Source organism: Podarcis raffonei, chromosome 6 (assembly GCF_027172205.1).
Source record: "Podarcis raffonei isolate rPodRaf1 chromosome 6, rPodRaf1.pri, whole genome shotgun sequence".
In the NCBI taxonomy this organism is placed as follows: Eukaryota; Metazoa; Chordata; class Lepidosauria; order Squamata; family Lacertidae; genus Podarcis; species Podarcis raffonei.
In genome coordinates this window covers 9,514,131-9,528,988 of record NC_070607.1, presented here as the reverse complement: position 1 = coordinate 9,528,988, position 14,858 = coordinate 9,514,131, and the positions used below count along the sequence as shown (strand labels likewise).

At 43.2% G+C, this 14,858-nt stretch overlaps 1 protein-coding gene across 5 annotated transcripts in view; it reads right to left on the bottom strand.

The window, feature by feature from the left end:
- Window positions 1-2,306: 2,306 nt before the first annotated feature.
- PBX1 (PBX homeobox 1) overlaps window positions 2,307-14,858 on the bottom strand; it is a 220,271-nt gene continuing 207,719 nt past the window's right edge. For 2 of the 5 annotated variants that reach the window (XM_053391354.1, XM_053391353.1), the window contains exon 9: window positions 2,307-6,504. In XM_053391354.1, the coding sequence (XP_053247329.1) occupies window positions 6,412-6,504 (93 nt within the window). In that variant the 3' untranslated portion in view covers window positions 2,307-6,411. The remainder of the gene's footprint in view (window positions 6,505-14,858) is intronic. The other 3 variants (XM_053391357.1, XM_053391355.1, XM_053391356.1) reach the window with 2 other exon arrangements.

Below are 14,858 nucleotides of genomic sequence, written 5' to 3'. Positions count from 1 at the left end.
TGTCTTTAGCAATGGGACATATCTGGTGATATATTTATGTAAAAGCGCTGAAGGAGGGGCTCCACTTTTTGAGAGGCCCCCGCCCTTCCCAGCTCAGCTCTACTTAGTTTTAATCAGTGCTTTTCTTCTAGAAAAAATGGTGTTGGTACTGTGTGTCCTTGAGCACCCCCTGAATAAAACATTGCTTTTAACCTTATCTGCTGCATTGTAATTATAATGGCGGCTGTCATGCGTGTTCGGCAAAGTGTTTATTTCTTCATCTGTGATCCCAAAACTATGTTCCTGGCAATTAAGCTACGCAAGGTAAACTTGCAAGTGTTTTACTGCCGGGTCACACTGAAGAACACATTTACTTATTTCTGCTGCTGGAAAAAGCTTGGCTGTGAATTAAGACTGACTAGGACCTGCAGCCAAGCCATTAAGATCAGTTCCTACAAGAAAGGCAGGATGAAACTAAATGTAAAATCTGCTGTTTAATAATAATAATAATTTATTATTTGTACCCCGCCCATCTGGCTGGGTTTCCCCAGCCACTCTGGGCGGCTTCCAACAAAGATGAAAAATACACTAAAATGTCACATATTAATCTTAAACACTTGAGAAATGTCGAGCCTCGGTGCTTCTTTGAGCATTTGAAAACTGGATTTCTGCTAGATTGTATTTTAAAATATATTTTCTTGTTTCATGAGCCTTGGGTAGTTGGTGTGGCCTGGAGTCAGGATTTTGAAGGCTCAAGTGAACCCTAGGAGATCAAAGTGAGGAACTTTGGGTGGCTTATTATTATTAGTAGTAGTATTAATGAAATTTCTATACCTGCTTGCCTATCACTCCTGACCCTCAATGAGTTAATATAAGCAATATGGCTAAGTGATGCTTAAAGGAGATACTGGGGTTCACATATCTCAGAAACCTCTGACCTTGAAACCCTGTTCAGGTATGCAATTACATGCAATTAACGGCACATGATAGCTCAGTCGGTAGAGTACGGGACTCTTAATCTCAGGGCTGGGGGTTTGAGCCCCATGTTGGGCTAAAAGAAATTCAGCACTGCAGGGGGTTGGACGAGATGAATCTAGTGGTCACTTCCGACTCTGCAATTTTATGATTCTATGATGCAGAATGGGGGCTGCACACATTTGCCATGCCCTCCACGATCAAGTCCTCACCCCAATGCTATCTGTAGGTTTGGGAGGATGTCTAGAAGAGGGCAGCCTGCCAACGTGCATTGGTTGGCCCTATGAGCTGGAACCCTGAGCACTCAGCAACCTGCCCCGATACAGACCTCCTCCCAACCGCATGGATTGCCACAGGGACATGACAGCTCAAGGAGAAGCCTGGGTAGCCCGGTTCTCAATCGAGTGTGCTGCCCACTAATCCCAGATGAGGTTACTTAGAGATGAGGGCAAGGCACATTGTAATCTGTGTTATTATTACTTGTTTATTCCGGAACTAAGTCCCTGGATTAAACAGGTTTTCAAGGGCTCACTTGAGATGACCGAGGCTCACGGTGGCCAAGATGATGGAACGTGGCAATAGAAGGATCTTAAATCCATGGAATGTTCAAAATTGTCAGGTATGGATCTGTGTTAGAAACTGAGATATGAAAGCTAGGAGCTAAATGGCACCTTAAACCTTGGTTATTATGGGCACAACAACGGAATGTCTAGGCGCTTTCTTTTTTAAAAACAAGAATAGAAAGCTGGAAATGAATGAACCGCAGCTAAAATATTATGTTCTTTTTTCACATGGTCTAGTCCTTCCCCTGCCCACCCTCCTAATATTCGTGAGAGGGTCTTTTCTCCAGTCTTCAGAGAGTAGCTGGAGGCAGAAAAAGGTCCTCCTTTCCTTCCACTCTGCAGTTTTAATCTGAAATCTTAGGTGCAGTACTGCACCCGGAGCTCAGAAACTGCTTGCGCTAATGAAATTCCCTGTCGCAAAATGCGCCTAGAACAATGGGAGTTTTGAACACTGGTATGGATAAGAAAGGATTTGCATTTTTACCCAACAGGCAGTGGATTGAGACACTGGCCCACCTTTGCTTTTCAAAAAGGCTGTCGAAGAAAGCCAGTTGTTGGGTAGGGGTTTAGATTTCCCAGGACTGCTGAATTTCGTCCTCATTAGGGAGTTCCATGCAGCAGTCCTCAAGGAACTTGCTTCATAATCATATTAAACAAATCATTTCAGCAATCACAGACTGAGTTTTAAGTGAACTTCAGGCATGTACTCAAATGTTTTGCTAGTGTCCCACATTTCAAATTCATGCTCATTTTTGTACTTCCACCTTCAGCTTAAGCAACGAACTGATGTATAATAATAATATTTTTATTAAAAGAACAAATCATGCAAATACAGGGGGGAAATAATTAGATGGTTTTTTTGTTTTGCGTTTTGCTAATGAAGCTTTTCACATCACTTTGAATATAGTAAAAAAGGTTTAAGGAGTGAGGAAGCAGGGAAGATGTTTTTTTTCAAGGCCGTAGTCTGACAAAAAACAAAACTGAACCGTGGGTCATGCCCTGTTGAAATGAACTGGAGCTGTGCAGGAGATTTTGTGGTGCAGCTCCCCTTCATGTCCGTGGGGCTTGCCCTGAATAACTTCCCAGAGGATTGGGCCCTAAAATAAAAGCTCCTTCAAATAATGCAAAACAGAGAATGGAAAAGAAAAATAAATTCTGGCTTTCAAAGTTAGTAAACATAAAGTATCAGGTGTACCTATTATGCTCACTATTCCAACCATTTTTAAAAGTTTTACAAAATGAATTACTGTCACTTTTTTAAAAAACATTGTGTAACAGGAAATGAATGTGCACAACTCTACACTTTTCTAGCATTCTTGAACTAATTCACAAATGCATGGAAATAATAATAATAAAAAATGGAAACAAAGGAAGGGTGAATGTAGGTAGTTTGGTGTTAAAAACTATACAGGTATGAAGAGCTTGTTTGCCACAGTAAAGACAGGATGGGGGGGCCTGTCCTTTGATGCGTGCTATGAGGGTAACTTTTTATTTTATTTTTATTATAAACACTATTAAATTCAGACTGCTTTTTTGGTTTTTTTCCCTTTATCTGAATATACAAGAACATTCATTATCAAATGTTCATTATCATCAATACTACAAAGAACGAGACACAAATCGCAAGAAACAATGGAAAATGTTAATAAAGCTGAAAGATTTGAATTTTTTAATTTTTTTAAAATTTTTAAGTTTTTTTTTAGTTTCTGCAGTTTTTAATTTTTTTTGTTTTTGGTATCGAAGTCGGGGTTTTCTGGGCAGAAAATAATGAAGCAAAAGTGTATGAGAAAAAGGCAGCTCACAGGTAATCAAAATAACCAATATTAATAATAATCAATATAATAATAAAAATAAAAATAGTAAATCTGGATATGCAGAGAACCACTACCAGTGTATGTACCATTAAGGAGTTAGTACCGTATACCATGACAGACCAGAAGGAGGAAGATATGTTGTTACAGGCAGATAAATGCAGATCCATTTATCTCCCGTGTCTCTACTGCCACGCAAGTGAAATGATAAAATTCAGATCCTTGTCCAGTACGAGGTTAAAGTAGTGAATGTTACTGCACAAGACTATCCACCTACACATTTAAATGGGTCTTGAATAAGATTTGCTTTCCAGTGAATTATGCCTCTTGTTCACACATTACAGCCGATGATACAATGGTCCACGTGAACATTGCAAGGAGAGATACGGAGTAAAGAGCATACAAGAAACGCAGTTAATCAAAACTATGCTAATTACATCAGGAAACTGAATACAGGCATTCGCACTTCCTAAGAGGTACCAACCACCTCGGGTCAACAAATTGTAGTGCTCAATTGGCTTTAATCTCAGGTGCGTCCAGTGGGTCAGGGAAATAAGGACACGATGGAATAATGTTCTGACTCGATATACGGAAGCTTCATAGAATGTTCACAAGGGAAGGGTAGGGTTCTAATGCTGACACAGCCTGCAATCCTATACACACTTACATGGGAGTAAGTCCTATGGAATTCAGTGGGACTTGCACCTGAGGATGCATGCACAGGATTGCACCAACAAAATCAGCTTTGCCCCTCCTTAGCAGCTACAAAGCACTGAGGTGGGTGGACCAGAGCTCTTTGGAGCATCTCAGACTTGGCTTTTTTCAATTTGCATTGATCAATCTTGGCTATTTGCCACCTCAGTCTTCTTTTCTCAGATGATCACAACATAGACAGAAGCCCCCTAACTTCACACGCACATTAACCATCCCAATTACAAGGGGCAAGGAGACTTGGGAGTGCTAAGGAGCTTTGATCTTCATGGAGTGATTGTGAGTGTGCCGCTCTAGAAAACATCAAAACCACAGCTTCAACCCACCCTGTTGAGAAGAAGTGCCATCATAAGGCAACAGATGTTGGGCCAGAGGATGCAATTCTTGAGGCTCTCAGTTGCTTCCTACTTCTTTGACTTGCCACTAACATGCCATGGCCCATAGCTGAGATTGTTTTGTATCTCTTCGTCCCTCTAAAGGTGTGAAAGAGCACTTGAGACATATTTTCACAGCCTCTGTACCATCAAAGGTAGGGAAGCCCCAAAACACTTGCATACTTCAGGCAGTAGATGCCAATGGTGTCCTCTCTTGCTGACTGGCATACAATCCACTGGGAAATGCTTGTGAGCAAGCCACATTGAAATTGTCTGTCTGTCTGTCTGTCTCCCTCTCTGCCATCTGGGCCAACTACCTCTTTTTGCCCTGTGGGAGGAGGGCTTTGCCTGAGAACAGGTAATAATTTAAATCTGGCATGCAAATATCTTTTTCATAATTTGCTAGTCAAAGAGGTATCTGTTTTAAGGGTTTTTGTGGGTCCAATATGAAGGCCAAACTAGTCTGCCTATTTCCTTATTATTGTTTATTTTTCCACTAGGAAAATGGAGAGCCAAACTATAATTCTCTTTTTCAAGATCAAGACAACCGTAACCATTTTAGCAAGGATCCATTCACAAACCTATAAGTAAGGTGTGAAGCTACACAAGCGCAATCCCTGTTGACTATGTGCACAAGTAAAATACAATGTGCACCCTAGGACCTTAACATCAGGAGCTGGGCTCTCACTTTCCTCTCCCTATTAACAGATTTTTTTAAATATATAATTTGAATACTGCTTAGATGCCAAAATGGCCTCTAAGCAGTTAAATGGTAAGAGTGTATTCAGGGCTGTGGGTATGTTGCGATTTCTGCAGCTTCACTGTGCAAGTCCAGAGTTGGATACCTTGCTTAGAATGTGGCATCTTGAGAAGTTCAGATGTCATTTTTTAAAAAGCAAGATTCTAAACAGCATGGCTGTGCACAAACACTAGGAAGGATGTAGGCAATAGCTGGATAAGGCTCAGAAATATGAGGGTAAAATGCTGAATGCCTCTGTGCTGTGCATGGCTCCCATCGCTCTGCCCTTATCCAGTTTCCCCTACTTTCCCCTAATTATTCTAAGCTTTCCTACAAAACGCCTAAGCATTTCCCCCTGCAAATCTTTGAAACACAAATATTGGAGCTGGAATAAATTATGCAAATTGACTTCATTTGCATTGCTTTATTCCAAGCACCCAAACGTGAATTTCCTTGGTGCGAAAGCATGCGTGGCCCTAATTTTACAGTTCTGGGGTGGGGGTGCAGAATGGGAAACAGCGGCAGTGACCAATGGCAGGAGACGTGACTGGGGCTTGATTCAAGGCACAACGGGATGGTAAGAAGTAGATCTGCCCGCATTCTCCTGGTCATCTTGGTTACATGTTGTGGCATGTTGTGGACATACCTTTGCAGTACCCGAATTGCATTTATCCAACCTGTAACGGGGAATATCCTGGAAGGCAATTTCACCAAGGGTTCAGGGTCTTAAGAAGAACAGACAATTGTCCTTACATGGAAGAGGAGGAGGAGGAGGAGGAATGGCGCCCAAAAGGCCAGGGGGAAGGGCTTAGGTGGCTCCTGCAAAGAGGTAGTGCGAACATCAGAGAAACAGAAGGAGGTGGATGCCAGATAGGCCGGAGGGAGGTAAAGGCTGACTCCTCAAAAGAAAAAAAAGAAAATATCATGAAAATGCACAAATACTTCTAGAGGCTGTTTGTTTCCTTCAGGTTGAAAAAATATTCTGGTGTGAGAGAATGGGCGATGTAAAAAGGAGTAAAAGGAGAGGTGGCTTCTACCCAGAAAAGAAAGGGAAGAGAGTATAAAGTAGTGTCCAGATTGGCTGAAAAAAAGCATCCCAACCGAGAGAAGAGAAGGAGACTCTTGCTGTGTCTGCCGATCAGCTCTGGATCCAGCCTGATGGCGTCAACATTAGGAGAGAAAACCCCTCCCTTCTCGGCCCCCACTTCTGCCAGGTGCAGGGAGGTGGGGGCAGCCAGGGATGCCGGATTGCTGGGAGATCAGTTGGAGGTATCAGAGTGAACGCTGCCAGGGCCTTCTGTGGGGGAGGTCACTGACGAAGGAGTTGTAGCATCCTGCCAGCCTCCATTAGCCTAGAAGGAACAGAGAGAGAGCTGTCAGTCACTTTCACAACAAGAGGCTCAAGCCCCGCAAAAGCTTTCCCAGCAGGAGCTCCCCTCTCACTAAGGGGACGACGGCTGTTGTTAAGGTCCACAATGCCTACGCTGGGATTACAGTTACCGTATTTTTTGCTCCATAAGACACACTTTTTTCCTCTTAAAAACTAAGGGGAAATGTCTGTGCATCTTATGGAGCGAATGTGTGGTCCCTGGAGCTAAATTGCCGAGTGTGGCACGCTCCTGAGCTGATCTTTGGGGCTGGCGGGGGAAACCCAGGCTTCCCCCGCCAGCCCCGACAAGCTGTGCAGCGCTCCCTCTAGCTGTTCTAGCTCCTGCCTTAGTGGCGCGAAGCCTCCGCAGGGCAGCGGGGAGCCTTCATCCTGCTGCCCTGCGGAGGCTTCGCGCAGCTATCCCTGGCTTTTGCAGGAAGTTTGTCTTACGGTCCAGTGTGTCTAATAGAGCGAAAAATACGGTATTTAAAGGTTGATCCAAGTAAGAATAACTCATTTTCATGGAGCATAAGCTTCCGTTGTTAGTCTACTTTGTCAGATGCTAGAAATGGAACGGCAAAGCAATATAAGCCCATTAACAAAATGTTGGTTCTCAGTAATGCTCATTTTTGGAGGGAGTGTAGCACATATTGCACGTGACAGCGTAATATACATAATAAGCAGTGATTTTTTCCGGGAAAAATAGGTGTCGGAACTCACCATGGTTACAGTAAGTCACCGGGCAACTCAGGGAAGCCCTGAACAGATGCCGGTTTGACAACAGCTGTGCTGACTGCCCATGGAGGTGCCAAAATCTACAGCAAGCTGTCTCCCTAGCTGGTTTGGGCGTCTCCCCTGGTTCTGGTGCAGGTCAAATAAATGGGCCCCAGCCTCCCTCATTCTCTTAGATTCCAATGGGTGGCTAGGGCAGTTCAGAAGGGCCCTTGCACTAATGTGTGCAATAATAGAGCCCTGGCTGGAAAGCTTAAAGCCTGCTGCTGCTGCTATATGGGAGATGGATTGAAGAAAAGGTAATAGGTCTTGGCCCTGCCCCATAGCTTGACCAACTGGGGCTAGGAGCGGCTAGGAGCCTGGTGCTCCTTGATTCAGATCTTATATACCTGTTCCATGAATGCTAGTTCATAAATTATTGAAATGCAGCCCCCGCCCCCCGGAAATCCAGAGCGAGAGTATCCCCAAGAGAACGCATGGGGAAGAGCCCAGCATCTCTCTAGCGACTACAGAAGTCCAACCAAATCTCAGGGGTGTGAAGTATCAGATGATCCTTAAGGTACATGTGGCCCTAGTGGTTTAGGGCTTTGTAAGAATTAGAAATCATGGGGGAAGTGAGAGGTGTTATATGCTAAAGCTCTGGACTTTGCGATCTCAAAATCTGTGCCTCATCTTCATTCCCCATTGTAGTGTACAAGTATATTATTTCAGTGTGTCAAAAAGTGGTCCAAAGGCTTATGACAGCCATATCTAACCAACCAAGGATGCTAAATCTGTAACACGAGAATTTTCAAATGGTTAAGCAGCCTGCACTATAAGCTAGGGCACAAATTCATTTTCCATCTAGAAAAACTCACTAAAATAGCCATTCATTTCTCTCTCTCCCTCTCTCTCTCTCACACACACATATACACAGGGGCTTTCATATATTGAAATCCATGCTTTCCATTTTTGTCTTAAAAATATACAATTTTAAGATTTCAAATTAAAGTTGCAGATTCCAAATATATCTTCCATTTTGGAGATACATATCAGGCAGGTGTGTCAGGGGGGCCAGCTTGAATAAAATATGGGGCGGGGCTTGCAGGTAAGCCCCGCCCACATAACTGATCACATGATGCTGTGCACACACACCATTGGAATGGCAATGGCCATCAACTTTTTTGGGGGGCGGCCCCCTCAAATATTTTATTGGGGGAGAGACCCCTTGGCCCCCAGGAATTAGCTCCTATGCTGTCATTTGACAATTCAGCCTCCCCTCCCCCAGACATTTTTGGAACTAGAATATCCTGCCTGCCCTTAAATGCAAATTTCCAGGAGGAACATTTACGTGCTTAAAGGTAGGGAGATATGAGGTATAAATATAGAATAAGATACATTGACTCAAGTTCCTGTTAAAAAAGTAAGGAAACTGTATTTCCAGAATTTTTGTGCAGTATAACGCATACCATATTAGAAACACAAAAATGTGAACCACATGTTCCTAATGAGCTGAATTGTAGGGGACTGGTGGCAAACCAAGGTTGGCATGCAGAGAATTCACATATAAACTGCTCTTATTCTCAAGTCCTCATTCATCCAAACGTCCAACTACAGCAAGAAAAAGTGTTGTGTATGGATCTCAGCTTACAAGACTTAGACCTGTTCACATATTAAATGCACAAGATAGTTGGGAGAAGATGGTGACTGTGATTTTCTGTGAGTTCTTTCCTCTGGTCTAATGCTACTCATGTGAACATGAGTTATGTGAGCAACTGAAGGTGCAAGAGGGTTCACAGTGATAATATAGGTAAAAAGGTAAAGGATCCCTGGACAGTTAAGTCAAGTCAAAGGCGACTATGGGGTTGCGGCGCTCATCTCGCTTTCAGACCAAGGGAGCCAGCGTTTGTCTGCAGTTTTCTGGGTCATGTGGCCAGCATGACTAAACCACTTCTGGTGCAATGGGACACCGCAACGAGTGCCAGAGCACATGGAAACACTGTTTAACTTCCTGCCACTTATCTACTTGCACTGGCGTGCTTTCAAACTGCTAGGTTGGCAGGAGCTGGGACAGAACAACGGAAGCTCAAACTGTCGCAGGGATTCAAACCGCCAACCTTCTGATCGGCAAACCCAAGAGGCTCAGTGGTTTAGATCACAGCGCCACCCGCGTCCCATGATAACATACCATTGTAGCAGCAGTAGTCATTTTATTACAGTCAATGACCAGTATCAAGACAAAAACATGCTAAGGTTCCGGAAGTTATTCCAAGGTTTGACACTGACCATTTCCCAACCACACGGCAGTTAAACATACAACTGAGTTCTTACTGCTTAAAGCAATTGTTTCCACCTGTAGTCTACTGACCACCAGTGGTCCATGATTTTCATCCAGGTGGTCTGTGGATTTGTGATTGAAGACTGGAGACAGTACATCCTTTGCGTTAAATGTGGTCAGCTAAGACCCTCAGCAATTTTCAAGTAGTCCGTGGCAATAAAGGTTTGGGAATCACTTGCTGAAAGGAAGCCCATAGTCATTTGATGCTAAAAAGCCAATTTCAGATCGACTATATGGAAATGGCCGAGATGACTGGCAGAATCTGAGACCAGGGAGAAGAGTTGGTGGAAGAAGATTGGAGGAAATTTAAAATTTATTTACAGAAGTATTGTAAAATGTATGAATGCTGATGACATTGAAATAAAATGAAGGGGTTCTAGTTATAAGAGATAAAAATTTGAAATTTGGGAGGTAAAATATATAAGGACAAAGTAGTAGGATATGAATTTGCTGAATTAATTGATAAAAAGGGATATAAAAAAGGGAGGCGTGAGGAAGTCAGGAAAATAAGTTAATTGAAGATAAATAATTAGAAAAGAGTGATTTGTGTTTTTTCCTATTTTATTTTTTGTGTGTTGATTGTTTTTTTCCCCTGTTAAATGTTTGTATTTTATGTATTGTGAAAATTTGTACTGTTGTGTTTTATATTGTTTCTTTGTGTTTTTATTGTCTTATTTTTCTATTGTTAAACTTAATAAAATATTATTTTTTAAAAAATGCAAACTGGATGCAAACTGGAAATAAACACCAGTTTAAAATCTTTCTTTTAAAAAAATCACATTAAATCAACTAGGTGGCCGGAATGTCTGCAAAAATCCAGAGCCCTGGTTTGCTGCCAGCTACACTGAGCACACATTTTAATTTTCAGTTTAAAGTTTAGGCAGTTAGAAATTGTAAATCTCAGTTCATAGTCAACCTATTTGCATGCATGGCTGGGCTTACTTCACCTTTCTAAGTCACACACACACAACTAAGCAAAGATTCCTGGGAGATCCAGTCTTTTCGCATTAGGTTTTAATCTACTCCTACATCCTAAAGAGGTTGCATTGCATATCCTCCTACTTTGCTACAGACAGGCTTATTGTTTACTGCAGAAGATGCAGCCAGCTCATACACTTCCACGTCCTGACCACTGCAAGAGGCAGCAATTACCACAGATTATCAGCCCGACAGTGACAAGCCGGGTAAAGAGAGACACTGAGCCAACTCTGCCGCCCGGAGACTGGCATATTCAAGTACACTCAGGACATTAATAGCAATTTACGTGCCATCACTGAGGGAAAGCCACAATGGCCCTGTTGGCAGCCTCTTATTTTGAAGCCTGTTATTTGTGGGAGTTACAAGCTATAATCACAACAGAAACTTTCAAAACCCTTATCTTCGGTGACACACCAAATCTATTTCAGAACTGTAATTGCTATGTCACTGGAGAGTTTGCTGCTTAATGCACTCAAATGACATTTAGTGTTTGCCGGGTCATTATAGGGAACGGAAAATGTAAGGGGGGGGGAAGGGGGAGGGCTCCTATTGTGTACTCAACTTATTTTTAGAAGGGGCTTTATTGCAGACACCCAATTAAACGAGATAGAGAAAGAGATAATCTTTATACAACACAGAGATCCTTACTATTTGAATCTTACTCTCCCATTCTCAGCCCAGAAATACTCTGGAACCCAGTAAACCCCCCACTTCACTCATACTTGGCAACATGATTTATTTCCAAAGCAAGAAAAGGACCCCATCCTCTGTAAATTGTATCAGTGTCTGCAGGATTCCATCCAAAAGCTTCCTTCCTAATACAGTGGTACCTCGGGTTACAGACGCTTCGGGTTACAGACTCCGCTAACCAGGAAGTGGTTGCTCCAGGTTAAGAACTTTGCCCCAGGATAAGAACGGAAATCATGCGCTAGCGGCGCAGTGGCAGCAGGAGGCCCCATTAGCGAAAGCACGCCTCAGGTTAAGAACCGTTTCAGGTTAAGAACGGACCTCTGGAACGAATTAAGTTCTTAACCCGAGGTACCACTGTACAGAATAGCCCTGAAGCCTTAAAAGGAGAGCTAGACCAACACTGAGAGGTTCTAGGATTTCTTATGGCTGCAGCTGCACATCATGAAATATGGATCTCAGAGCTTGAGTCCTCTACTCAAGAGCAATTCCAAAAATCCAGGGCTTGATTCTTACGTTGCATTTTTGGAAAGGCAGGCCCACAAGTGTGGCGACTTTGTAATGTGGGAACGGCTGTGAAATACAGCTTGTGTGCGCATGCATATGCTGAAAAGCAGATGGGAGATCTATGATGGCACGAAAAAGCCCAAAACACACTGCTGCAATAATTTACCACGTTATAGTACAGTACCTGATTTGGAGCTCTTGAAAATACAAAGAGAGTTATATCTACAAAGGACACAACAATACCAAAGCAGCCCTCAAATTAGAAGTGCATAGGCAGGTTCCTGCTCAACAACCTGCTACAAGACCGGGAGCTAATTTGCTACAACAGCCAGGAGCTAATTTGCTTTGTCTTGGCTCCTGCCCTTGTACTTCCCTAGATATCCTGGTCCAAGGAGTGAGGATGTTTTGTCAGCTTAAGGGCCTCATTCCCTTATGGTCAATCTTCTAGGGGGCTGCAAGCCAGTGGCAGATGTAGTCAAAACAAAAAGTTGTGTGGTCAAAGAGGGCATGCCCAAAGCTGGCAGTGTGGCGGGCAAATGCTCTCTCTCTCTCACACATACCTGCACCATACAGTGTCCACATTGTGCTTGTGCCCACATATGCATATGACTGCTGTCTCTGTTTGGCCAAGGCACATTCTGACCCCCTCCTTCTGTAATCCTCATAGAACTCTAGCCCAATGGTTGCCATTAATTTGACTCTGGATTGATTTTAGAATGAACTGATTTTAGAATGTATTTCAATTAATTGTGATTTTATGTAAACTGTGTTATTTTTACTGTTGTTAGCTGCTCTGAGCCCGGCTTTGGCTGGGATATAAATAAATAAATTATTATTATTATTATTATTATTATTATTATTATTATTATTATTATTATTCTGTTCCACGTGGCTTCTGCTCAGAGCCACCCTTAACTAGGGCAACTGCCCTGGGACGCTTCACTTAGGACGCCCCTGTGACTGAACATGGTGCCAAAAGCAGTGGCCACCGGCAGCAACCAACAGGCGGACAATGGCTGGGAGGGAGCCACAAGTTCATCCGAAAGACCTGAAGGGAGAAGGGGGCACACCTGCGCTCAAAAGGCAGCTGTTGTTGCAGCAGAGGAGCCTTGCGGAAGTTGTGTCGGAGGCTTTGCAGGGCCTTGGAGGTTGTGTTGAAATTTTTGTGGGTGCCTGGGCACCCAGGGCTCTCTACAGTTGGCACTAATGCCCCACGTAAACCTCTCCTTGCTCTCTGCTTGGAGCAACCAAGAGGTTACTGCTGCTTAGCTCCGCAAAGGTAAACAGTAGCAACAGAGCTGCCAGTTCCTAGAGTGGAAGGGAAGGCTGGCGGGAGAGGAGTTTCTGCTTCTCCCACTTCCTAGCTCTGCCTCTGTAACTGGAGAAGAGAAATGGAAGTCAGGGAGTCCAGGCTAAGGAGCACAGAACCACCTGCTCTTTTATGAAACAGGAACAGCTTGAGAAGTGTTGGGGCAACTTCACACCCACCCTGGTCCTCGGATGGCCAAAAACAGGTCATATAGTTGTAGCTCTACCCACTATGCGTCTGGTTCATGATATTTTATAGGTGATTTCATTAGATTTTATGATATCAAAATTTCCTCACAATTAATATCAATCATGGACAATCACAAGAAATCATGTGGAAGTACTTCACAAACGTGATGCATTAAAATGCAGAGGTGAAATCTTTTTTTTCTTTTCTTCTAGAAACCACAGAGCATGAAATTTATGTCTCACCAAACTAATGAAGCACTTGTGGTTTAATGGTGAATTCTGGATATAATGGAGATGTAAAAGATTTGGATTATTATAAAAGGTGCGGGAGTAAATGACTATCAATAGGACCCACAAAGGGGAGGAGGGAAGTCCAGGAGATTCTTTGGAATCTCAGTTTTATGATTTATGTTGTATAAAGGTAAAGGTACCCCTGCCCATACGGGCCAGTCTTGACAGACTCTAGGGTTGTGCGCTCATCTCACTCTAGAGGCCGGGAGCCAGCGCTGTCCGCAGACACTTCCGGGTCACGTGGCCAGCGTGACAAGCTGCATCTGGCGAGCCAGCGCAGCACACGGAACGCCGTTTACCTTCCCGCTGGTAAGCGGTCCCTATTTATCTACTTGCACCCGAGGGTGCTTTTGAACTGCTAGGTTGGCAGGCGCTGGGACCGAACGATGGGAGCGCACCCCGCCGCGGGGATTCGAACCGCCGGCCATGCGATCGGCAAGTCCTAGGCGCTGAGGTTTTACCCACAGCGCCACCCGCGTCCCATTTATGTTGTATATGTTAGTGTAAACGTTAATTTGAAAAATCAAATAAATTTAAAGGTCCCCCCCCAAAGAAACTTGTTTTTCTTTACAATATCACTGCAATAGAATATGAAGGGAGAAACTGGTGTTCTTCCGTAACTTGTAATATATATTTTTTAATCATACCTATTTTTCTGTTTGTTCTGCATCTTATATCCTCAATACCGGATTCATAGAGTCATAGGACTGTAGAGTTGGAAGAGATCCTCAGGGTCATCTAATCCAACCCCCTACAATGAAGGGATCTCAAGCATCCCTGACAGGTGGCCGTCCAATCTCTGCTTAAAAACCTGCAGAGTCCACCACCTTCCGATAGAACCTGTTCCATTGTCTTCTTCGTGATGTTTCGTCAGAATCTCCTTTATTGTCACTTGAATCCATTGCTTCAGACTCTACTCTCCGGAGCCTTGACCCTAATAATCAGATATAGGTAGGTAGCCGTGTTGGTCTGCCGTAGTCGAAACAAAATAAAAAAATTATTTCCAGTAGCACCTTAGAGACCAACTAAGTTTGTTATTGGTATGAGTTTTCATATGCATGCACATTTCTTCAGATATTTGAAGAAGTGTGCATGCACACGAAAACTCATCCCAATCACAAACTTAGTTGGTCTCTAAGGTGCTACTGGAAGGACTTTTTAAATTTTGTTCCTAAAAAGCAGATCAGTGCAAAAAGTGGTCCCTGTAAGTACATACACTGACCAAAAAGACTCAAAGGGGTCCTTTTGGCAGGTGTACCTTATTTATTCAGAGATCTTATTTCTCCAGACTTTATTTATTTAAAGTAGGGGATAATGTTATGAACGTG